Source organism: Nuphar pumila, chromosome 5 (genome assembly GCF_984573655.1).
Source record: "Nuphar pumila chromosome 5, dmNupPumi1.hap1.1, whole genome shotgun sequence".
Taxonomy (NCBI): domain Eukaryota; kingdom Viridiplantae; phylum Streptophyta; class Magnoliopsida; order Nymphaeales; family Nymphaeaceae; genus Nuphar; species Nuphar pumila.
In genome coordinates this window covers 113,545,307-113,570,078 of record NC_143253.1, presented here as the reverse complement: position 1 = coordinate 113,570,078, position 24,772 = coordinate 113,545,307, and the positions used below count along the sequence as shown (strand labels likewise).

The following is a 24,772-nucleotide window of genomic DNA, read 5'->3' as shown; positions in this document are numbered from 1 at the left end:
TTTTTCTGTAAATTGATATTTTGAAGTTAAAAGAGTCACTGAAGAAGAATAAAATAACAAGAATCAGACTTGCGAGTAGGATACTTTCAGGTTTCAATTCCAGTAGATCCATATCCCACAGGCATCATTGGCATTGGAAGCAAAGAAAATGAACCTAAAAGCTTCAAGACTTTGGTCAACTTCTTCTCCTTGCTGGAGAGAATGATACAAGCAGATCCACATCTACATTGAGAAGATGGTATTAATCCACATCAGATCAGATACAGATACAAACATGTGGGATCCATGAGGATCTAAGAGCATATGAGGTTACCAATTTGATGCTATTTAGTGTTTATTTTGTATTACGGTTTGTCTTACCAGTAGGATTAATATACATATAGAGAGACAAAATTTGTATAATAATAAATATAGGATCATCCATCTTCATTTTCTTCATTTGCATTTTTTATTATTTTAAATAATAAGGGATGTGGATGGATGGTTTTTTTTGTTTTGGTTTGGTCTTGTTAATGTGAGGTTCTTATCTTTAATGAACTTGAGAACTCATGATTTTTCTTATGTGAGATATTTATCTTGGATTCCCAAGCTTTAACCTTGGATGTTCTAGAGTTGAACCTTCATAAGGCTAATACTTCACTGTTGTTCACATCAGTGACAAAATAAAGCAATATATCGGCACAAAAAGACTTAAAACCCAAATCAAGGTCTAAAAATCTTAAAACTTTAATTAGATATTTAAGCATAAAAAAGTATTTTCATTGTTATAATTGAAGGTTTTTCATACAACATGACTTGTAAATCATCTTCTAAATTTATGTGGTTCGTGACACAGGCTCACTTAATGGTCCAACTTCCATGTGCATCATTCACACCGTCTAAACACCATATGATCAGTCCATAGTCCCAAGTTTTTGAATTTCAAAAGTCCACCAATAGCCAAAGTGGTCACTATGGACACCCACAAATCCCACAAAGGGGATACACACAAAGAAAGCTCAAATATTAAAAAATGATATTTTATTGTTCACTTGAAATATGCAAGAAGCATTACAAGAATGAGGGGATTTATCCCCTTTATATACACTCAAGAAGACTCAAATAGAGTTGTTGGATCTAGTCCAACGGCTAGACAAAACTAGTCAACATTAGGTTGACTAGTCAAAAAGAAAGAAAAAATAAATAAATACAAATATTTACAAGTTGTATTTAATTTTTATATATATCTAATACATATATATATTTATATATGTATATATACATGGGTATATATATATACACAATTTAACAATACCTAGAAGCCATCTGCATGCCCAACGTCAATCAGGTAGAAAATGCCTCAAAATCATTGCACAAATAAATTTTGCTTAATGTATGGGAGAAATTCAGTCGCCGACCCCAATTGTTTCGGGATGAAGGCGTAGTTGTTGTTGTTGTTGTTGTTGTTGTTGCATGGGAGAAATTCAAATCCAAAGGGTTGTCAATGGAGAGATACATGGTGATAGCTTCCTTCATGTGCCTATAGGCTCTTTCAATGTGATTTGGCATCCACAGGATGCTGGTCAGGAGTTTTGAGATCCATCTTCTGAATGGAAGAGAAAATGGGTCTTTCCAAGGATGAGAAAAAAATAGGAAATGGACTAGGTTTGGGAAAAGGTCCATACCTAACAGAAGCCAAATCAGTTTTAGAATCACTTTTTCCAGTCGGCTTCTCCTGCAAGTAGATATGCATCCTCCCAGCTGGATCAAGGGAATCAGTCCTCACCATTTTATTAGCCGGAACCTTCTGCACTTGTGTACCTGAATCAAACAAAAAAAAACATTAAGAAATACATAACAGAAACAAACATAAGATTATCTAAATGCCCTTCACATACCAGGTGAGGGATTTGGTGGTGTTCCCTTGTATGCATTCAGAGGACCACATGCAACAGGAAGTAGGGTCTGTTGTAAGCGAAATCTAATCAGTATTTATTGCTTGAGTTTCAAGAATTTCTATAGTTTCGAATGAAGCAAGATCTGAGAATAAAAAACAGCCATGCAAAAGCTTCTGCCTCTTCAAGATCTTAAGTGAATAAATTTTACAATTATAAAGTGCTTGCCAAAAAAGATAAAAAATCACCCGCTAGGCTGGAGAGACATTTTAAAGTAAAAAGGAGATGGTAACAGAAGAATCAATGAAAAAAATAAACAGGAAAAAAACAGCATCCTCTTCTCTCATCTATGTCGCCTTAATCTCAAGTAAAAAATTCACGGTTATACTCATGAATCCAAATTATAACACTGTCAATATAATCAGTTTCCAAGGCTTTAGCAAGCCATCTACAGAAACAATCTATAACTAAGCATCACATATGAAAGGTTGATTAACATTTGATCAATGGTTTATTTCAGTTCAAACTGTCAAGTTTGAGAAAATATTGATCATCAAGAAAGCAGGATAAGCACCAGGTTATCGAGAGCACCATGTTTACTTGGGAAGCACACTTCCAGGGAAAAGTTTGAAGCACAGATCTTCCAAAGCACGCTTCTCATGACATTTCCCAGGCACTTCCTATTCTACATTGTAGAATTTTGTACAAAAAAGGGTGCTTCCTAAATGCTTCCCAGTTTACTTCTTAGTTCACTTCTAGCTTCCCACTCCACATTTTTCAAAAAGTACTTTCTTCCTCTTCTGCTTCTCAAGCTAGCAGCCTTAGTAAGCACCAAAAATAGAATGCTGAAACACAAAATGACAAAACTGAAACAAGGAATTAGACGCCTTCAGTATACACAGCATATAACACAAGCAAACAGTGAGATTTTTCAGCATATTACAATTATTTTCATTTTTGGACTATCGGAGAAGGGTACTCTCTTTTGGATCCATGAAACAACTCTCAGAGATCTTTTTCCCTTTTGGAAGATACAGGAGCAAAATAATCAACCTATTGATATTGGGAGGGAGCTTCCAGCAATCCTACTACTGGCAACCATTCATCTTTTTGCTGCTTGACAGGTCTATCTGATCCATCTTGTGCCTCATCTTTCGACACGACATTGATTTCCAGTGAAAGAATCTCTATCCTGGTTATGACAGGTGAAAGCGGATTCTGCCCGGAGCTTGAGGCCGTGGCAGAGGAAATTGTGGTGCTGGTCGTGATTCCAATGCTCCATTCAATTTAGCTGAATGTGAACACCACCATTCCTTACTGTAATTATTGTAATATACCCAAAGGAGGGAAGGCCACCACTAATCCTCAAGCAAATCAAGATCTGCCACAAGTTCCAATGGCAATGCAGACAATAGTAATGCAGAAGCATTGGTTCATTCCTTCTAAAATATGAACATGGAAAGTGAAGGAGATGGCACCTGGTATATTGATTCAGGAGCAGCTAACCATGTTTCAGGTGATGCTGGTAAGTTTTCTCATTTAATTCCCTAACTAGGAAAAGGCAAAATCATAACTGGTGATGGAAACATGTACCCGATTTCTTACATAGGTCATGCTCATATTTTCCTGATAAATGGGACGTTGAGTCTTCCTAATACCTTCTAGGTTCCTCAAATCAAGTGTAATCTTGTTTTTGTGTCTCGGCTTCTTGATAAGTTAAATTCTGATGTTTTTTATCGATCTTCTGTTCTTTTTAAGAATCCACAATCAAATCAAGTGTTCGCTAGAGGTGAACATCAAGGAAACCTTCATGTTTTGAAAGAGGATCCAATTGAAGATCGTCCTTTGTCAAGTGTGTTGGTCTCCTTTGTTCATGGTCAAGAAAAAGAGAAACAAATTATGGCATTTTCGTCTTGAGTCATTGTCTACACTTCAAAAGTTTGGTTTAGTGCCTTTCCTTGATGATAGAAATGTCAATGCAAGTCTTTGTCAAAGTTGCCGAGTATGTAAAGGACACCATTGGACTTTCAATAAAATTAATGAAAGAGCCTCTTTTCCCTTTCACATTGTCCATTCTGATGTATAGGGTCCTACGCCATGTGATTGTTCATCAAAATCCAAGTATTATGTTACTTTTATTGATGCTTTTTCAAGATATTCTTCCTAAAACAGAAGTCTGATGCCTTTTCAATATTTAAAAATTTAAATCCTATGTTGAGAATCAATTCGGTACATGTATTAAAAACTTCAGAAGTGACTGAGGTGGTGAATATACCTCTATTGCCTTTAAACAATATGTATATACATACATAATATGCATAATATATATACATATAAGAAAATTACAATATTTAACAGGAATATCATAAGATGGGTTGTATGCAAGAGGAAGGAGGAGGGTTACTTGAGTGCCAACCCAACAAAGGAACACCTAGGGAAGTGAGCTCAAGAAGCATGACATTTTATAAGTACATGAAAAACATGCTTTTATCTTAGAAGCACACTAGAACTAACCTGGAAAGAAGTGAATTTCTCAGTTAGTTCCGAAATGTTTCTCACTTCACTTCTACTTTCCTTCGTGGCAACCTTGGGAAGGAAGGACATAATGCAGGCTTTCTTTGATGGATTTATTTGTCAGGAAGTAACGATCAATTAGTCCAATGTTTTATTCATAGTCACTTGTATCCTTCAAGGCAATTTCTTGCCAAGGGTTTTTTTCCGAGCTTTTCTCAAAAAGTGGTTTTTCTCAAGAAAATCTTATAAAAATCACAGGAGTTTTAAAAATTGAAAAATATAAAATTAATAATAATAATAAAATTAATATGTTTTATATAAATTTTTTTTGCAAATATATGAGGAAATAAGTTTGAAAAGTTTTCAAAAAACAAGAGACAATAAATAGAAAAAATGAACTTAAAATATATTTTTTTCAAAAATATCGTGTTATTATCACGATATTTTTTATTTGAGCGATATTTTGAAAATATCATGATATTTTGCCAATATTATCGGCTTGCCTTAAATTGCCAATAATATTGTTATGTTTTCAAAATATTGGTGATATCAGTGACTGCCTATGTCACATGGGTGCGGGTGCGGGTGCGGGTGCGGGTGCGGGTGCGACACGGGTGCGGCGCAATTCCAAAAAATTTGGACACGGGGACTCGGCTATATATATATATATATATATATATATATATATATATATATATATATATATATATATATATATATATTAAAAAATATATATTATAAATATATATTTTTTAAATATTATAATTATATATATAACAATAAATTAACACATAAAGATTGTAATTTTAAAGCAAAAAAAACAATTCTTAACAACACAAACTTACCAAAATATAACACATAAAGAAGCTTGTGAGTGTGATAAACAACAAAACTTATCATAAATCTGCCTCATCGTCTGAATTAGAAGGAAGAACAGGATCGAGGTAGTCCATGTTGAGAGTATGTAAATTATGTTCTCCCTCCAAGTCAAAATCTTCTGGATTTACATCCCAATTCTTGGATGGTCCACAACTGCATCAAAAAATCACTATATTAGTATCTAACTTAAAACTTTGAATACAAATATGAAATATTTAAATACAAACTTTGAATACAAAGAAAAAAAAGTACCTAAACTCTTCTTTGGTGCGGCGAGAAATTAATCGTAGATTTGAGTGAACATATACCAAATCCTCTGCTCTTTTACTAGTGAGTTTGTTTCTTTTAATGTTGTGAATTTGAGCATATGTACTCCAATTTCTTTCACAACAAGATGATGTAGCAGGTTGGGATAACAACTTCATTGCAAGACGTTGCAGATTTGGTGTCTCTGATCCATATGTTGCCCACCAATTAAGGGGATCTTCCTCGTCCCTTGCCACAAGTGCTGCTAAAGAATCAAATCTTCCAGTAGAAAACTTGTCAAACTCACTATTTACAACCTTAAACATGTGAGGATCATTAAAAACTCTTCCCAAATATATCATTCTATTTCTTGATATCTCAGGATCTTCATTTGGAGAAACACGACCAACACCTGCTGTCAAGCATTTTTTTGCATAGTATTTTGGATTGAGAGAGTGTGCCATGCAATGCAAAGGTGTATTGCTTTTATCCCATCTTCTCACTAAAACTGAATGTACATGATTGTAAAATTCTGAATCATCAAGTGCAATATCTTTCTTCTCATGTTTAAAAATGATACTTTGAACTTTTTCAATCATATTGTCCCACATTTCATAAATTCTATGAAGCATGGGTACATCTCTGTCAACTTCTCTCAGCATTTCCCAAATAGGCTCTGTAAATTCAACAAAATATGTAATTTTATCCCACCAAAAATCATCACAGATGCATTTTTTGATAGCTTGAGCCTTGACATCATCTTCAGTACGATAAAAATCCCAATCTTGATCAGCCACCATCATCATCAATGCATTCTTGAGTTGCTTAATTCTTTTTATCATAACAATTAGAGAAGCAAAACGAGTTTCAGCAACTTTCAGTAACTTGAGATCAGAATGCCTATTAAATATAGAAAGGGCATGATGATGGTTTACAACAAAATTTCTAATATTTCGAACATCATGCTCTATTTCCTCAATCCATAAGCACATTTCATGTGCATGTGTATCATCTTTTGATGGATTGCATATACTCTTAAGTGCCAAATTTAAACTGTGTGCTGCACAAGGAGTCCAAAAAATATGTGAATATGTATCTTCACTTGCCAAATTCATTCCTGCACGACTGCAAACTGGAGCATTGTCAGTAATGATTTGCACCACACTTTCTTCACCCACTTCTTTTATCACTTCAACAAATAATCTCTTTAAATATTCAGCATCTTTATACTCTCCACATGCATCAACAGTCTTCAAAAAGATTGGCCCATTTAGTGAATAAGCAATGAAGTTTATCAGTGGTCGCCTTTGTATATCAGTCCACCCATCAGAAACAATCGACACTCCATGTCGTTTCCATGCAAATTTTTGGGTCTCTAGCAAGTCTTCAATTCTATTTTTTTCCTCTGCAAGAAGGACTGTTCTTAGTTTTTCTGAACTAGGAGGCACATAACCACTCAAATTGCAATTAGCCAAAGATGTAATCATATCTTTCCAATATGGACTTCTAGCTACATTAAAAGGAATTGAGCTTGAGTAAAAGAATCGACCAATCTTTTTATCAATTTCTGCTCTTGCCATGTTTTTGAATGACGCTTGTATTGTTTTATTGCTTTCCATCTTTCTTTTCTTTAAAAGCTCTTCTTGTGTATCACTAGCAGTAGGAAAAGACAAATTAATCGAATCGCTTTTCATCTCTGCAATTTTCTTCTTTTCAGCTTCCTCTTGTTCTTTTTTTAATTGCTTTAACATGTCTTTGTCAACCCCAGAACATGCCCTAATTCCTTGACCACGAATATGCAAAAGATGTGCTTTCACACGCGTATAAGAACCTGTGAAAACAGTCTTACATAGATTACAATGAAACTGCACATTCCCACCACCACCACTACTAGCTTTTATCCCTTTTGTCACAAGCCTCCAAAGTGGTTGAGAAACATCTAATTCAGGGTTAGAACTTGAACCAAATGTATTGACACTACCGCTAGAACTCGCCATTATATCTGAAAAGTGAAAACTGAAAAGAAAATAATTAAATAAGTAAATAAAATAAAGTTAATAAAACAGGGAATATTGGAGGGGCCGAGCCCCTCTTCTGCGAGCAGAGGGTGCAGGGAGGGGGGCCGAGCCCCTCCTCTGCGAGCAGAGGGTGCAAGGAGGGGCCGAGCCCCTCCCCTGCGAGCAGAGGGTGCAGAGAGGGGGGCCGAGCCCCTCTTCTGCGTGCAAAGGGTGCAGGGAGGGGGGCCGAGCCCCTCCTCTGCGAGCAGATGGTGCAGGGAGGGGCCGAGCCCCTCCCCTGTGAGCAGAGGGTGCAGGGAGGGGCCGAGCCCCTTCCCTGCGAGCAGAGGGTGCAGGGAGGGGCCGAGCCCCTCCCCTGCGAGCCGAGGGTGCAGGGAGGGGGGCCGAGCCCCTCCCCTGCGAGCAGATGGTGCAGGGAGGGGGGCCGAGCCCCTCCTCTGCGAGCAGATGGTGCAGGGAGGGGCCGAGCCCCTCCCCTGCGAGCAGAGGGTGCAGGGAGGGGCCGAGCCCCTCCCCTGCGAGCAGAGGGTGCAGGGAGGGGGGCCGAGCCCCTCCCCTGCGAACCGAGGGTGCAGGGAGGGGGGCCGAGCCCCTCCCCTGCGAGCAGAGGGTGCAGGGAGGGGCCGAGCCCCTCCCCTGCGAGCAGAGGGTGCAGGGAGGGGGGCCGAGCCCCTCCCCTGCGTGCAAAGGGTGCAGGGAGGGGGGCCGAGCCCCTCTTCTGCGTGCAAAGGGTGCAGGGAGGGGGGCCGAGCCCCTCCTCTGCGAGCAGAGGGTGCAGGGAGGGGCCGAGCCCCTCCCCTGCGAGCAGAGGGTGCAGGGAGGGGCCGAGCCCCTCCCCTGCGAGCAGAGGGTGCAGGAAGGGGGGCCGAGCCCCTCCTCTGCGAGCAGAGGGTGCAGGGAGGGAGGCTACGAGCAGGGTCGACATACCTGACGGAGGGGGAACCGGTGGCTGCCTGTCGCCGGAGTTCGGATCGCCGGCGTGGTTGCAGGAGAAAGCTGCAGGGGCTGAGGGGGAGAGGCAAAATCGAGAGGGTAAGCCCCTCTCCCTGTCGATAAACCCCTTTTAGGGTTCGGCTGCCAAAAAAAATTTGGATCTGGGTCGGGTTTGGACCCGACCCGACCCGGATCCAAAACAAAATTTAAAACTCGAACTGGACAATTTTGGACTCGGTCAAAGTTGACCGAGTCCAAAATGTGGTCGGACTCGGCCCGGACTCGTTGACCGAGTCCGACTCGGAGTTGACCGAGTCCGGGCCGAGTCCAAAGCCGCACCCGAGTCCGCACCCGAGTCCGTGCGTGTCGACGCGGGTGCGGCAACCCTTTAGCCGAGTCCGTGTGACATAGGTGACTGCATTTATTACTATATAGCAGTCTCTTTCAGCATCCACCATATGTCATCTATACCTGCTAAGGGGCCTAAAATGGTATAGGTGCTGCTTGCTGCACCAGCAACTTCAACTCCATCAATTTTGATCCCTTAGATCCTGTAGCATGTTATCATGCTGAGTGTGCAATATATTTCTCTATCAACAGATTCCTTACTGCTCTTTGAAATCAAACAAGGAAAAATAATAAAACAGAAGTAGCATAGCCGTATCAATTCAATTCTAAGGTCATAAGGTGCCTGTGTAAAATAGTCTGGGACTTTGATATTGTAAGGCTAATATAGTGCAAGCTCAGTAAATATATAAAGCGCATGCCAGAACAAATGGATCAAATAATCCAAACAGTACTATAAGAAAAGGTAAGGACTCTGCAGCCCAGTTAATTAACAAGGATATTAAGCACCATTATGTTTGCATACTAAGAACCAAATGAAAAACTGATAACAGCAGAAAGACACAATGTCGAAGCATACTTATCAAAAAAACAGATAGCAGTAATTGGAAAAGCACCTGTGTGTGAAATGTCCTTGCCATGTTAGAGTTCATTAACTTTGATTCAACTGCAGTTTGTATAGCCTCAACTATATTTTCTTGATTCAGCAAGCTAACCTGCAAGCATATAAAGATGTCAGAAGAGAAAAAATCATAACACTATAAAAAATATATCTAAACTCTAAAACAACTAAAACTCTAGAACATCACACACACCTAGATATAGACTACTAAAAGCATATTAAATAATAGTAACTAACAAATAACAACTGAAAAAAAGACAATATATAATAATGAGTAACCAAAGAAATCGACAAGAATAAATAAGCAAAGAAACACAATTAAATAAATAAAACAAAAGTATTACATAAATTATAAGGTCATAACTCATTGATTACATAAAACATATTCAGACTAGAGCCACTTATGAAGAAGCTCAAGTCTCATTCGAGCCTAAAAGCCCATTAAACCCAACCCTACACTCCTACTAATTGCACAAAGTAAGAAATACTATTGTACAAGCACCACTTCAAATCAATAAATGATGAATCCCAACCCAACTTGGCCAAAAAACTTGCTAGACTGCAAAGTGGAATCTGTTTCTTCCACTTCGCTCCAGACTGAAACAGATGCTTCAAGTTGAAACATGCAATCATGATTGCAGATCTTTTAGGCTGAACTGTAACTCATGCAGGTTTTTCAGATCAATTTTTTCTTAGGCTAAAAGGGAAAAACTTTATGCACAATACACTACACTGAGTATCTCGTAAGTATGGTTTGTTAAATGGAAGGCTATGTTTTACAAAATATTCAATATGTGGCCAGTGTGACAGCGGGGCATACCTCTCTCTTTGTTGGATGCACATTAACATCTACATGCTCACAAGGAAGCATAATTGACATGTAGACAAAAGGTTTTGATGCTTTCGGCAGGGTTGCAGCATAAACAACTTCAATAGCACGTTTTAGGGGTGTGCATTCGACTAACCTGCCTGAACTAAAGACAATGTATGAATTCATAAGGGAAGAAGCAGCAGTACTAAAGATGTAAAGCATGGAAATCAAAATACATATCATAAAAAAATGTCTCATAATCCAATGTACCTAGAGAAAAGAAGAAAAACATCAGATTACCTCAACTCCATGAATCAAATAACAATAGAAGTTCTCAAAGCATTCATAGATATAATTATCAACATAGTATAGGCAAGTCAATTTCCTATGAGTACTTAAAGCAATTGCTTCTTCTTCAAAAGAAAATTGAGAAATTGGAAAAGTAAAAAGAGCAATAAAAAAGTGTGCACACTAACTGATTGTTACATATTATTTTATGGGTTGTAAAATACAGTTTGACGGATTGAATATTTAGAAAGACCCCTAATTTATGAGATGTTATGCATGTTTACAAGAGAATAGTGGAGGATATATAAGAAGAAAATCGAAGGTTCTTAAAGTGAAAAACAAAATACATACGTAAAGGAGAAAAAAAAGGAAATATTTTTATAAAAACTTTTATTGATCTATAGAGCTTACAGTCCCAAAGCAACTAAATTAAAAAATTCCGAGGAAATGGATCACATGGATATACTGAAACCAATTAGTGTAAACATTGTACAAAATCAGTGTGCAATAAAATCTATATATTTTCTGTGCATGTGTGTGAGACTGTGTATGCGAGAAAGAGGGAGAGGAACTGTTAAATTATGTAATTAATCATATAATGTAATATATATATTTTATATATATAAGGTAATACATATACATATATTAATATATATGTATATGTATCTACTTATTATATATATAAAATATATATTTTTATTTGTTTAGCCGTAGGGGTAGTTTAGTCTTTTCCACTGTTTTACGCACATTCACTTTATGAATGTGATTGTAAATTTATTTTATTTTTCTATCTTTTTCATTTTTTATATCTTTTCTTTTAAAGTACCAAAAGGTACCTTGGGGGGCCCACTCAAATAGACGTTGGGCCCCTTGTGACCGTTGGAGGGGCTCCAACGTCTATGAGTGGAGCCCCTCCAAGGCCCCCTTTGTGTTGTTATAAATAGGGGCTCTCCCCTTTGTATTTCTTCAAGGCTTTGAGTCAAAGCCCAAGTGCTCAATAAAGTGATTCCAATATTTTTATGCCTTTGTGCATTTGTGAGTTTTTGTGAGTTGTGCTTTTGTGCACAAGTGTTCTAAAGTGTTCTTATTGTGCATATGTGCCGGGTTTATTATCAAGAATATTAAGGTCTTGATCTTAGTATCTTGTTTGGAGATACTTTTACATGGTATCAGAGCCTCGTTGAAGAAGGAGGATCGTGCATCTCTTCACTTGTGAAGTGCCTCAAAAAACGTGTCTTCAAGTTATTGAAGTTTTGAAGTGAACCATCTCCTTCGGGCAATATTTTAGAAGCATCTTTTGTCAAGAAAGGTTTGAAAATCCCTTGAGGAACGCATTATTTTCTATCTTCTTCCCTCTCTAATGGGTGAAAAAGACTTTCACTTCTCCCTTGGTTTTAAACTTAGTGGTTCGAACTACCATGTTTGGGCCAGCAATATGGAAGCCCATATCAAAGGGAAAGGTCTTTGGGGTTACGTTCAAGGTTCCATATCGGAACCCGAACCCAAACTTACAATCATAGAGAAAGGGGATATTAAGATTCTTGAAGGTGAAGATAGACAAAAGGCCCTAAAAGATTATTCCAAAAGGCATGATGAGTGGAAGATGAAGAACTTCAAAATCTTGTTTTGGATTTTTTCATCCGTAGAAACCAAGATCAACGCCAACATCATTAAGTTTAAAATGGCCTCTGAAGCTTGGTTGTACCTTGAAAAAATGTATACTTCAAGGGACTTATCTCACAAATATTACCTCCAAAAGAAGGCCTTGACACTTCAACAAAACGATTTGTCTATTCGAGAATATTTTGCCGAACTATCATTTATTTGGGACGAGCTTGCTATGCTCGAACCAAAATGGAGCGGAGAAGCTATCGAGTTAAGACACAAACAACTAGAGAAAGATCGATTCTTCAATTTTCTAAATGGTCTTAGACCCGAAATTGAGCAAATTCGGTCCTCTCTTTTATCCGCCTTCACATCTCCCTCTATTGAAGATGTTATCACTAAGCTAAGTGGTGAGGAAACCCGTATGGGGATTAGTAAAAATAATCCTAGCATCCTTGCTACACCTTCTCAAAATAATTATGAAGCGGTTAATGTTGTGTCAAGACCCGGGAATAATATGAAGGCCTACAAACCTCCCCATTTCAAAAATCAAGGACAAAGAGGAAATGATCGATATGGCAAAAGAGACTATAGCAAATTAACTTGTCATTTTTGTAAAAAACCGGGGCATATCAAACCCATTTGTCCCAAATGGAAGAAAATTCTTGTCGCGGCTATGGCATCCCAACCAGAGGAACGACCTTCTTCATCAAATGAGCCTCTTTCCCTTCAACAAATTGTGGATGCTCTTCAACCTCTTCTCAAAGGAGGCATTTCTGGAGCCGCTATGTCATCCTCCTCTTCTCTCGGTAAGACATCTTGGCTCCTAGATTTCGGTGCTTCATTTCATATGACTCCAAGTTCTTGTTTTCTTTCTGATTTTTCTAAAAACTTTCTTCCATCTTTTGTCTCAACGGCGGATGGAACACCTCTTGAAATTAAAGGAATGGGCAATTTTGAAAAACAAGACTTCTTTATTCCAAAAATTCGTCTTATACCAAAACTAAACTTAAATTTACTTTCCGTTTTTCAACTCTCGGACTATGGTTGTGATATAAAATTCTCTTCTGATAAATGTTAGATACAGGATCGTCAGTCCGGGAAGTTGATTGGGGAAGGCTCTAGGAGAGGAGACCTCTACTATGTTGATTTTCTCAAAATTCCCAAGAATCAATTTTGTAATGTTGCTCAAAACAAAGATATCCATGTATGGCATAAGAGATTGGGTCATCCCAACATTGTTAAAATCTCTTATTTGTCTTTTATTAAGCATCTTTGTAATGAAAATTTTATATGTAATGAATGTATTCTTGGGAAAATGAAAAGTCTTCCTTTTTCTCAAAGATCCATGTTTACAACAAAATCTTTTGAAATTGTTCACTCCGATGTATGGGGTCCGGCTCCGGTGATATTTAAAGGAGGTTTCTCATACTATGTTATCTTTGTGGACGATTTCACTAGATTTAGTTGGATATATTTTTTTAAACATAAACATGAAGTTTTCTCAACTTTTAAAACATTTCATATGATGATTTTAAATCAATTCAATGGAAATTTAAAAATTCTTAGAACCGATTCGGGTGGCGAATATCTTTCCAATGAGTTCAAAAGCTATCTTGAAAATCATGGTATTCTCCATCAAAAGTCTTGTCCTAAAACTCCACAACAAAATGGGTTGACTGAACGAAAACATAGGCATATTATTGAAACAACACAAACTTTGCTCATTTCACAAAATATTCCGAAAAGACTTTGGGCTGAGGCAGCCCTTACATCTGTCTATCTCATAAATAGACTCCCATCTAAAAACTTGAACAAGATTTCCCCATTTGAAAAATTATACGAAAAAGAACCTGATTATAACAGGTTAAGGGTTTTTTGATGTAAATGTTTTGTCCTTACTGATAAAAATGACAAACTCTCCCCCAAGGCCATTCCTTGTGCCTTTCTTGGTTATTTCGAAACTCAAAAAGGTTTTCGTTGTTATGATATTAAAAATGATAAACTATATGTTTCCAGAAATGTAAGCTTCTTGAAAAATATCAGTGGTTTCGAAAAACTTGAATCTAATGACGAGAATATAGACTATTCTTTTCTTTTTGATCTGTTGACTGAAGATGATGATACTAGTGATGATGAGTCAAATCAAAATGACTTAAGTAATAATGAAACCAATTTTGTGCCCCCAACACGTCATCAACATATCAATGAAGAACCGCATAGAGATCCCATAACCTACACTCATAGAGATAGGAATACTTTCAGAAGTGCCCTCGAAAGATACGATGATGCTAGTGGGACTACTCCTCAAAGTGAGGAAAACCTTCGTAGGACCGAAAGACAGAGAAAACCCCCCTCTAGGTTCATCTCATATGAGTCTTTTTCACCTAAATATAGAGCTTGTCTAAGCGCCATTCACTCTTACATAGAACCTAGAAACTTCGAGGAAGCACGAAAATGTCTGGAATGGATAGTCGCTATGGATAATGAACTTGAAGCTCTAAGGAAAGCAAAGACATGGGAATTTCAAGACCTCCCTAAAGACAAGAAAGCAATAGGGTGTAGATGGGTGTTTAAGGTTAAGACTAAGAGTGATGGGTCCCTTGAGAGATACAAGGCCCGTTTAGTTACAAAAGGATATGGTCAAAAATATGGGATTGATTATGAGGAGACCTTTGCCCCGGTAGCTTGGATGGTCACCGTCCGATGTCTTATAACCGTTGCCTCAATCAATAAGTGGAACATCTATCAGATGGATGTTAAGAATGCTTTTTTAAACGGAGATCTAAACGAAGAAGTGTATATGGATGCTCCTCCTGGAATAGAGTCTCCTAAAAGAAAAGTGTTTCGCCTTCGAAAAGCACTTTATGGTTTGAAACAAGCCCCCAAGGCTTGGTATGATAGGTTTAACTCCGTAATGTTAGAAAATGGTTTTTCATCCTGCTTTACTGATACTGCTTTGTTTGTTAGAAAATCTAATGCAGGGATTGTTATTTTGCTACTATATGTGGATGACATGCTTATAACCGGAAGCGATTCTAAAGGGATTAAAAGCATAAAATCAATTTTAAAGGATAAGTTTGAAATGTCTGACTTGGGTTTTTTAACTTATTTTTTTGGTATTGAGGTAGCATACTCTCATAGAGGATATTTTTTGTCTCAAATTAAGCTTGCATCTGAGATTATTGACAGGTCAGGTATTACAGACGATAAAATTTGTGAAACTCCTGCTATAGTAGGAGCTAAAATGAAGATTAATGATGGTGTTCTTCTCTCCGATCCTACTCCCTATAGACAACTAGTAGGATCGTTGATGTACCTAAGTATTACCAGACCAGATATCTCACATGCAGTGCATACGGCAAGTCAGTTTCAGCATGCACCAACTTCCATTCACATGAGTGCTATCTTACGTGTCGTAAGATACCTAAAGCATACTCTTAATAAGGGAGTTTTTCTAGTCTTCCTCTTCTGAGTTAAAATTAATTGCTTATACTGACTCTGATTGTGGAGGTGACCCAAATAACTGTCACTCCACCACTGGTTTTTGTGTATTCTTAGGAGACTCATTGATCTCATGGAGATGCAAAAAGCAGCAAAAGGTGTCTCTATCATCAACTGAAGCCGAATATCGTGCCATGGTGACTACTATCATGGAAATTGTTTGGATTCATCAGTTGCTGGAAGACATGGGGATCACAATTGAAGGGCCTACCAAGCTATGCTGTGACAACAAAAGTGCGATTTATATTTATATTGCTAAGAATCACACTTTTCATGAGCGGACCAAACACATAGAGATGGATTGTCACTATGTTCGGGAGGCGTACCTCAAAGGAATCATTGACCTTCCATATGTCACGTCAGAATATCAGTTGGCGGATTTCTTCACTAAAGCCTTGTGTGCTCCGCGTTTCAACTTCCTTCTTAGCAAACTCTCGGTCATCCTGCCCTAAGTTTGAGGGGGGTGTTAAATTATGTAATTAATCATATAATGTAATATATATATTTTATATATATAAGGTAATACATATACATATATTAATATATATGTATATGTATCTACTTATTATATATATAAAATATATATTTCTATTTGTTTAGCCGTAGGAGTAGTTTAGTCTTTTCCACTGTTTTACACATGTTCACTTTATGAATGTGATAGTAAATTTATTTTATTTTTCTTTCTTTTTCATTTTTTATATCTTTTCTTTTAAAGTACCAAAAGGTACCTTGGGGGGCCCACTCAAATAGACGTTGGGCCCCTTGTGATCGTTGGAGGGGCTCCAACGTCTATGAGTGGAGCCCCTCCAAGGCCCCCTTTGTGTTGTTATAAATAGGGGCTCTCCCCTTTGTATTTCTTCAAGGCCTTGAGTCAAAGCCCAAGTGCTCAATAAAGTGATTCCAATATTTTTATGCCTTTGTGCATTTGTGAGTTTTTGTGAGTTGTGCTTTTGTGCACAAGTGTTCTTATTGTGCATATGTGTCGGGTTTATTATCAAGAATATTAAGGTCTTGATCTTAGTATCTTGTTTGGAGATACTTTTACAGGAACAACAAGCTCTACATGTTTTTTTCATAGAAAAGGGAATTTTCACTTAAGATAGAAAAGATCAAGTCAAGGTGACAAGTAGACAACAAAAAACAATAAAAGAAGTAAAATGAATGAGCTCTAAAGCAACTCCCATGAAAGATCCAGTCCAAGATAGCTCAGTCATTGGCCACTTTGCACGTATAAAGATGAGAACTTGAATTTTCCAATAACTGTGCAGACATCTTAGCAGTGGCTGTTCAAATTCTTTTCTTCCCAACTAGATAAACCATCAGGCTGAGTAACCATCTGTAAACTACACCCTATTTCTTAGCCTTAATTTTTTATCCAATAATCCAATAGGAGCTCCCTTACTCAAGAATTACAGTTGACTTGTACCTCCAAGTCTGGCCGAGATAATCTGCACAAGACTTGAAAGGTCAGGCAAAATGAGAATTGGTGGAAGGAAGATTCTTCCCCCTGCTTGCACAATACACATCTACTAGCCATGCAAAAGCCTTTCTGTTTATTTTAAATTGAACAGGTACCTTAATGAGTGAAACTAGTCATAGAAATACACTGCTCTAGGTGAGGACCCCAACCCAAATCACTTGTTGGCAAACAGGCAAGCAGGGAACTAGCAAATGAGGTGTCACAGAATGTTAAACATGAGAAAGAAGATGAACACTAACTGAGGGAGTTACTTGAAAATCATATTCTAGTGCAGAGCCAACAAGGAACTTATGCAGGAAGAAAAAGCAGATAAGTGTAATTCTTCTATGATTTTTCCAATCAATGATATGAAAATCAAATAAAAATTGCGATGTTAAATAAGACATTGAAATGTAGGGAGTTAAGATTGTGTCTCAACGTGAGAGAATAGTTTCAGTTACAGCAAGTAGATATTAATGAAAATACGTTGTGAAGCATTGAGCATATCACTTTATCACAACTTATGGAAGAACATAAAACAAGTAAAGAGCTACAGCCACTAGCATCCAGTAGCACATACCATTTATAAACAATACCATGGTTGTTTTCTTGACATTGTAGTTCACATTAGAAATAAGGCCCTCCATGTCAAATACTGACCGAGAGGTATCATTGTCTGAAGCTGTCACTTCCAATAAATCACGAGACACAGAGAGTCCATATACAGATCTTATTGCCTCCAACGTTGAGCTTGAAGCAACTGTGTGAACATCCGTTTTATTCATACCATGCTGGACCACACAAAAATAATAACAAACATTTCAATTTTCTCTTGGTGAAAAGTAAAGTTCGGCGCTGAATATTAAAAAACATATATATGGACAGTGAAGAACCCCGAACCTTTCTGCATGAGAAGCTTGCATTTCTATGATGAATTGCTAACCTACTAATTAAATCCACAATCTTGGAATAGTCATCATTAGAATTCTGCAATGTTTTCCGTCGAGCCGACATGTTATAGAAAAGATTCTCAACCTAAAGATAGAACTTAAAAGTTTAGCAAAAAATGCAAATAGCAGTGAATGCAGGACACATATGATGCAAATCAGAGAAAGCACTCACCATGACCTGGGTTCCTTTTACTGCAGCACATGGTCGAGGCTCATGTTCCATCACTCCATCCCGATATGATACCCTAAAGAAAATTAGATAATAAAACGTTATTACACTGCAAAGTTGTGAAATAAGAGCCATCAACAGAACAAAAATAGAAGATGCATAATATGGCCAAAGGGGCAGGTGAAAATTTTCTGCCAAATTCACAATAATCTTCTGAAATATAATAAAAATAGGTTTGAATTTCTAAAAGATTGGATGGTGAGCCATTGAAAAATATAAAAAGAAACACAATGCATGGTCAAATTTCACTGAAAAGATAATGTTATAAAGTGTACATCACATGGATACCCATTTCTACTTCCATGACATTTGTTTTTCTAGAAAAGCTCCCAAGTAGTCATATGCATGTGACGTAGATTGCAAAACAGCTTTAGGAAGCATCCTTACTTCTTTTACATAGTTAATTAAGAACATTACCTATAACCATGCAATTGACCTTCAGTTATTGTTGTAACAGTAACATGGCCAACATATGTCATGCTGGCCAATGCCTCGCCTCTGAAGCCCATTGATTTTATGGTTTGCAGATCTTCATATGTACTTAGCTTTGATGTAGTGTGTCTTTCACAGAGTATTGGCAGATCTTCAAACTGTAACATGTATAAAAGTCTTTAAGAGAAATAATAAAACAGTGTGATCCATGCAAAGGAAAACTAAGATGGAACCAACAATTACAATGCTTCATTTATGATCCACTTGGTTCATGAAATTGATATCAGGAAAATGAAATTTTGTTTTCCCCATGGCTCTGTAAGAAAATGGTGGTCCTCCACAAATGCACTTGAATCCACCAAAAAATGTCTAAAAAGACACTTCAAGCAAACCCATAAAAGGGTATAAAAGGAAGAACACAATAATAAATAAATAAATCTTTATTGATAATAAAAATGCTTAAGAAGCATTTCAAGTGTTTTACAATGGAGGGGTTCACTCCTATTTATACAAAAAGAATGGGGTTGAGAGAGCTCACTTTGAGCTCTCCCAAAAGAGTTGTTAGACTCTAGTCCAACGGCTCTTAATGTAGCCGTTGGACTCTACTCTTAATGTCGTTGTTGGACTAGAGTCCAACGGCTAGACTCTTAGTCAAGTTCTAACTAGAACTTGACTAAGTTCCATAGCTAGTTCAATGTGAACTAGATATGAAAAGAAAGAGAAAAATAAATTAAAGAAAATAAAAAAACATAATATATATATAATAATATTATATTATATTATTATTATATATATGTTACATTACATTTTTAACACTTCCCCTCAAACTTACAGTACAATGAGCAAAAGTTTATCTAAGAGAAAGTGAAATATGGGAGTAGTGAGAGGCTTAGTGAAGAAATCTGCTAATTGATACTCTGATGTGACATATGACAAATCAATGGTTCAATATAGATATTCTTCTTTGAAGTAGTGACAGTCTATTTCAATATGTTTGGTGCGTTCGTGAAATGTTCGGTTGCTTGCAATGTAGATCGTACTCTTGTTGTCACAGCACATACGTGAAGCTTGCATTGCTTCAACTCCCATGTCGGCAAACAGACGTCTGAGCCAAACTACTTCCATGGTTGTGTTTACCATGGCTCGGTATTCAGCTTCTGTAGATAAGAGAGACCTTATGTTGTTTTTTGCATCTCAACGAGATTAACGATTCACCTAGAAAAACACAGAAGCTAGTAATTGAGTGTCTGTTATTGGGATCACCTCCCCAATCAACATCAGTATATGCAATTAGATCTAGAGATGAAGTAAAAGACAAGAAAAGACCTCGTGAAAGAGAGGATTTAATATATCTAACAATACACAGAATAGCTCTCATGTGAACTATGGTGAGAGCATATTGGAACTAACTGGTTGTGTGTACAATGTGTGCTATGTTTGGTCTTGTAATGGAAATATAGGAAAGTGCTCTGATAAGTTGTCTGTAAGGAGTAGGATCCTCGAGAGGTTCTCCATCATCAATTTTTATCTTAATGTTAACAACTTCTCGAGTATCAACTTTCTTATCATCTGTAATTCCAAACCTTAAACAATATCAAAAGCAAACTTAGATTAAGAAATTAAAAAACCACGAGGGGAATAAGCAACTTCAATTCCTAAAAAATATCTTAATAAACCTAAATCAGTCACTGCTAAATGAGTTTTGTTTATCGCCTCCAGTGATGATCATGTCATCCACATAAAGAAGAAACACTATAATTCCTACATCAGAATTCTTAATAAACAAAGCAGTGTTAGTCAAACAGGATTGAAAATCAATATTAAGCATAACCTGACTAAACCTATCATACCAAGCTTTTAGTGCTTGTTTAAGACCATAAAGAGCCTTTTCTAAATAAAGAACTTTACCCTTGAGAATACTAATACCAGGTTAAAATATTTTTGACACTTCTTCAACTAACTTACCATTTAGAAATGCATTTTTGACATCCATCTGAAATATGAGACATTTTTTAATAGAAGGCCAAGGCAATTAAGGTTCTAACAGTGGTCATACGAGCAACTTGGGCAAAGGTTTCTTCAAAATCGATGTCATATTCTTATGCATAGCCTTTGGCCACCAATCGGGCTTTATATCTTTTAAGAGTTTCATCATTCTTCGTTTTAACTTTGTAGACCCATCGACAGCTTATAGGTTTCTTACCTAGAGGAAGATCTTGAATAGTCCAAGTAGAAGCCTTTTTTAGTGCATCTAACTCAGTTTTTATGGCTTCTACCCATTCCACATGATTTTTGGCTTCTGAGTACGGTGATGGTTCCTCATATGAGTGTATTAATGCAATAACTGCCATATATGCTGGTGAAAAGGATTCGTATGACACAAATTTTTCAGGAGACCTCAAAACTCAGGATGACCTTCTAGTGGATGCTTCGAAATATTTTTCTAGTGCACATAGAAGATTTGACTCTCTTCGTCTAAAATATTGTAAACTAACATCCCTATGGTCTTATTCTTCATTATTGTCATTGTGCTCGAGATCAATAGTACTTTGATCATTGTCAAAGTCACATTCAATATCACATTCAGCAGGTTTTGAGGTCAAATCTATTAGGAAGGAATATTTAGTGACTTAGGTTTTTCAAAATCAAAGAAGCTTTCATTTTCAAGAAACGATACATTTCTTGATACGTATAGTTTTTCATTTTAAAAATCAAAGCACCTATAGCCTTTTTTATTATCGGCATATCCTAAAAAAGCACAGAGAATCGCACGAGGAGAGAGTTTGTCATTTTTGTTAGTGAAAATAAGCACTTGCATCCAAACGCTCTCAATCTAGAGTAATCCAGAAAAAGTTTCACTAGTTTTTCAATTGGAGTTATATTTTTCAAGGAAGAAGATGGCATTCGATTAATAAGATAGGTAGCAGTTAGGACCGCTTCTGCCCAAAACTCTTTTGGGACATGATTAGCTATTAACAAAGTCCTAGTTGTTTCCATGATATGACGATGATTTCATTCGGGCAGTCCATTTTGTTGCGGAGCATATTGACAAGACCTTTGATATGTAATGCCATGTAAACTTAGATAGTTTTTAAATTCTTGGGACATAAATTCTCTCCCTAAATCTGTGTGAAAAATGGATATATCATTTTGAAATTTGTTTTTAACCATGTTATGAAATGTTTGAAAGTACGAAAAGACTTCTGATTTATGTTTGAGGAAATAAATCCAAATACGTTTAGAAAAATCATCAACGAAAATAACATAATATACAAACCCACCTTTCAAAATAATTGGTGCAGGACCCCAAACATCCAAATGTAATAATTCAAGTGGTCTGGAAGAAACAAAGGTTCTATCACAAAATGGTAATCTTTTCATTTTGCCAAGAATACAATCTTTACAAGTAAGTTTTCATAATTACAAAATTTTTTCAAGATCAAGAAAATGTTGGATTTTGGTCATATGAGGATGACCAAGTCTTTTATGCCACAAATCCAACTCTATTTTTTGAATGTTATAACAGAAAGCATTCTTAGGCAATTTCAAAAAAACCATATAATAGAGTCCTCCTCTATGACCTTCCCCAATTAGCTTTCCTAACTAGCGATCATGTACCCAACAACCATGAGAAGAAAATGAGATATTACATCCATAATCAGATATTTGAGAAACAGATAAAATATTTAAATTTAGTTTAAGAATATATCTTCTGGAATAAAAAATTTCTTAATTTTATAAGCTTTTTCAAAATTTCCTATTCATTTTATTTCAAGAGAGGTTCCATCAGCTGTAAAAACTTTTGACACACTTAACTTGTTTTTGAAATATTCGGATAGACTATTGTCATTTGGGGTTATATGAAAAGAAGCACCAGAGTCAAGAAGCCAAGGAAAGTTACCTAAATAAAAAAAAGATGAAACAACTGCTACAGTTGAGGCTTCAGACGAGAAGGAAGCATCTTTGATAAGAGGTTAAAGAATCTCCATTAATTGAACCATAGAAACCGGTGCATCTTGATCTTTGGGTTCCGATCCAACAATCGCACCTCTTTTTCCCTTAGCTCTCTAAGTTTAAGACAGAGGCCTATAATGCCCTGGTTCATGACAATAGTGGCAAATGACTTTTCTCTTGTCAAAGTCACCATTTTGTCTATTGAAATGAGGTGGCCTGTAAGAACGTAAATGGTTACCCGGTCTAGACACAGCTAGAACAAAATCATCTTTTGGTTTTAGAGTGTTCTTTTTAATTCTATTTTCCTCCATAGTTAGTTCCTCTATAGTATCAACGATAGAGGAAACTTTTCTTCGATGAAGAAGAGCCGATTTAGTCGACTCAAATTTTGGTCTTAAACCGTTTACAAATTGATAAAAATGCTCCATGTCAAGTTATTTTTTACGGAGCTCAATGTCTTCGGGACAATGTCATTTTGGCTCTAAAAGAGTTAATTCTTCTCAAAGTTCAAACAACTCATTATAATATTCTCGAATGGTTTTATCCTTTTGAGTCATAGTTCGAATTTTGTCTTGTAAATTGCACACATGTGCAATATCTTTAAGGGAATACGTATTTTTAAGGCATTCCCAAGCCTTATCAGCATGTTCGAATTTAGCAAGACTAAAGCATTTTTTAATGTCTACGCTATTAATTAGCCGTAACATAATTTTTGCATGCCCTGTCCTCCACTCTTTTCATTTCTTTTCATAAGTGGCTAACGCTTTGCTCCTCCTCTTCCGTTAGAGGAACTTTTTTATCACCCTCTACTTTGGTAAGAGATAGTCTAGGTTACGAATCAAAACCATTCACTATACCCCATATCCTTTTTCCCCAAATGTGATGCTTCATAATCAAAGCCCACATTACATAATTAGTATTGTTTAGCTTCATGGGTATGATGGTGATCTTATCATTGTCATCCATCTTTTAGAAGGGTGAGAAAGAATTAGATGAGAGAAGAGAAAGAGAAAAAGATGAGAAAAGAGAATAAGAGAGATGATGCAATACAAATTTTTGTAGTAAGAGAGGTTCTTCAATAGCCTCCTTTCTTCAACGAATCTTCTTGAGCCAAGAACAACGTGATGAAACACCTTTAAAAGGGAGACGAAAAACGAGGTGAAAGCTCTTCAAGATCTACGATCTCCACGACTTTGATACCATGTAAGAAAATGGTGGTCCTCCACAAATGCACTTGAATCCACCAAAAGAATGTCTAAAAAGACACTTCAAGCAAACCCATAAAAGGGTATAAAAGAAAGAACACAACAATAAATAAATAAATCTTTATTGATAATAAAAATGCTTAAGAATCATTTCAAGTGTTTTATAATGGAGGGGTTCACCCCTATTTATACAAAGAGAATGGGGTTGGGCGAGCTCACTTTGAGCTCTCCCAAAAGAGTCGTTGGACTATAGTCCAACGACTCTTAATGCAGTCGTTGGACTAGAGTCCAATAGCTAGACTCTAAGTCAAGTTCTAACTAGAACTTGACTAAGTTCCATAACTAGTTCAATGTGAACTAGATATGAAAAGAAAGAGAAAAATAAATTAAAGAAAATAAAAGTACAAGAATGACCTTATGAATAACAGGGTATACAAGGAGGGGCAGCACAAACACAGATGATAGACTATATTACATTTTTAATAAGATGAGACCTATATCCCAAAAAGTTTCATATGAATGACTCAAGAAACATGTGTCGATACCGGATATTAGTTTTGCACCATTAGTAACAAAATAGTATTGGTTTCATTACAATAACAAGCTATTAAACAATTATTTATACCAAGGCACAGTGGCGAATCCAAGATTTTGCTTAAAGGAGGGCAAAAAAATTTTATAATAAAATAAAATATAAAACTGAAATATAAAGAGGTAATATAAATTTTTATATTTTGCTTAAAGGGGGGCAAAAAAATTTATATTAAAATAAAATATAAAACTAAAATATAAAGAGGGGCAATATAAATTTTTATATTTTGCTTAAAAGGGGGCAAAAAAAAATTATAATAAAATATAATATAAAAATAAAATTTCAAAACTTGTGGATGACTACGATACATGA

The 24,772-nt window shown here is 36.6% G+C and overlaps 1 protein-coding gene across 1 annotated transcript in view; it reads right to left on the bottom strand.

The window, feature by feature from the left end:
- The window catches only part of MLH1 (MUTL-homolog 1), a 123,151-nt gene that overhangs the window by 73,432 nt on the left and 24,947 nt on the right, over nucleotides 1–24,772 (bottom strand). The window contains exons 2-9 of the mRNA XM_090007620.1: nucleotides 18,695–18,867; nucleotides 18,221–18,293; nucleotides 17,999–18,133; nucleotides 17,679–17,889; nucleotides 10,252–10,400; nucleotides 9,427–9,525; nucleotides 1,878–1,944; nucleotides 1,665–1,800 (exon numbers count right to left, since the gene is read on the bottom strand). Coding sequence (XP_089863746.1) covers nucleotides 1,665–1,800; nucleotides 1,878–1,944; nucleotides 9,427–9,525; nucleotides 10,252–10,400; nucleotides 17,679–17,889; nucleotides 17,999–18,133; nucleotides 18,221–18,293; nucleotides 18,695–18,867 — 1,043 coding nt within the window. The remainder of the gene's footprint in view (nucleotides 1–1,664; nucleotides 1,801–1,877; nucleotides 1,945–9,426; nucleotides 9,526–10,251; nucleotides 10,401–17,678; nucleotides 17,890–17,998; nucleotides 18,134–18,220; nucleotides 18,294–18,694; nucleotides 18,868–24,772) is intronic.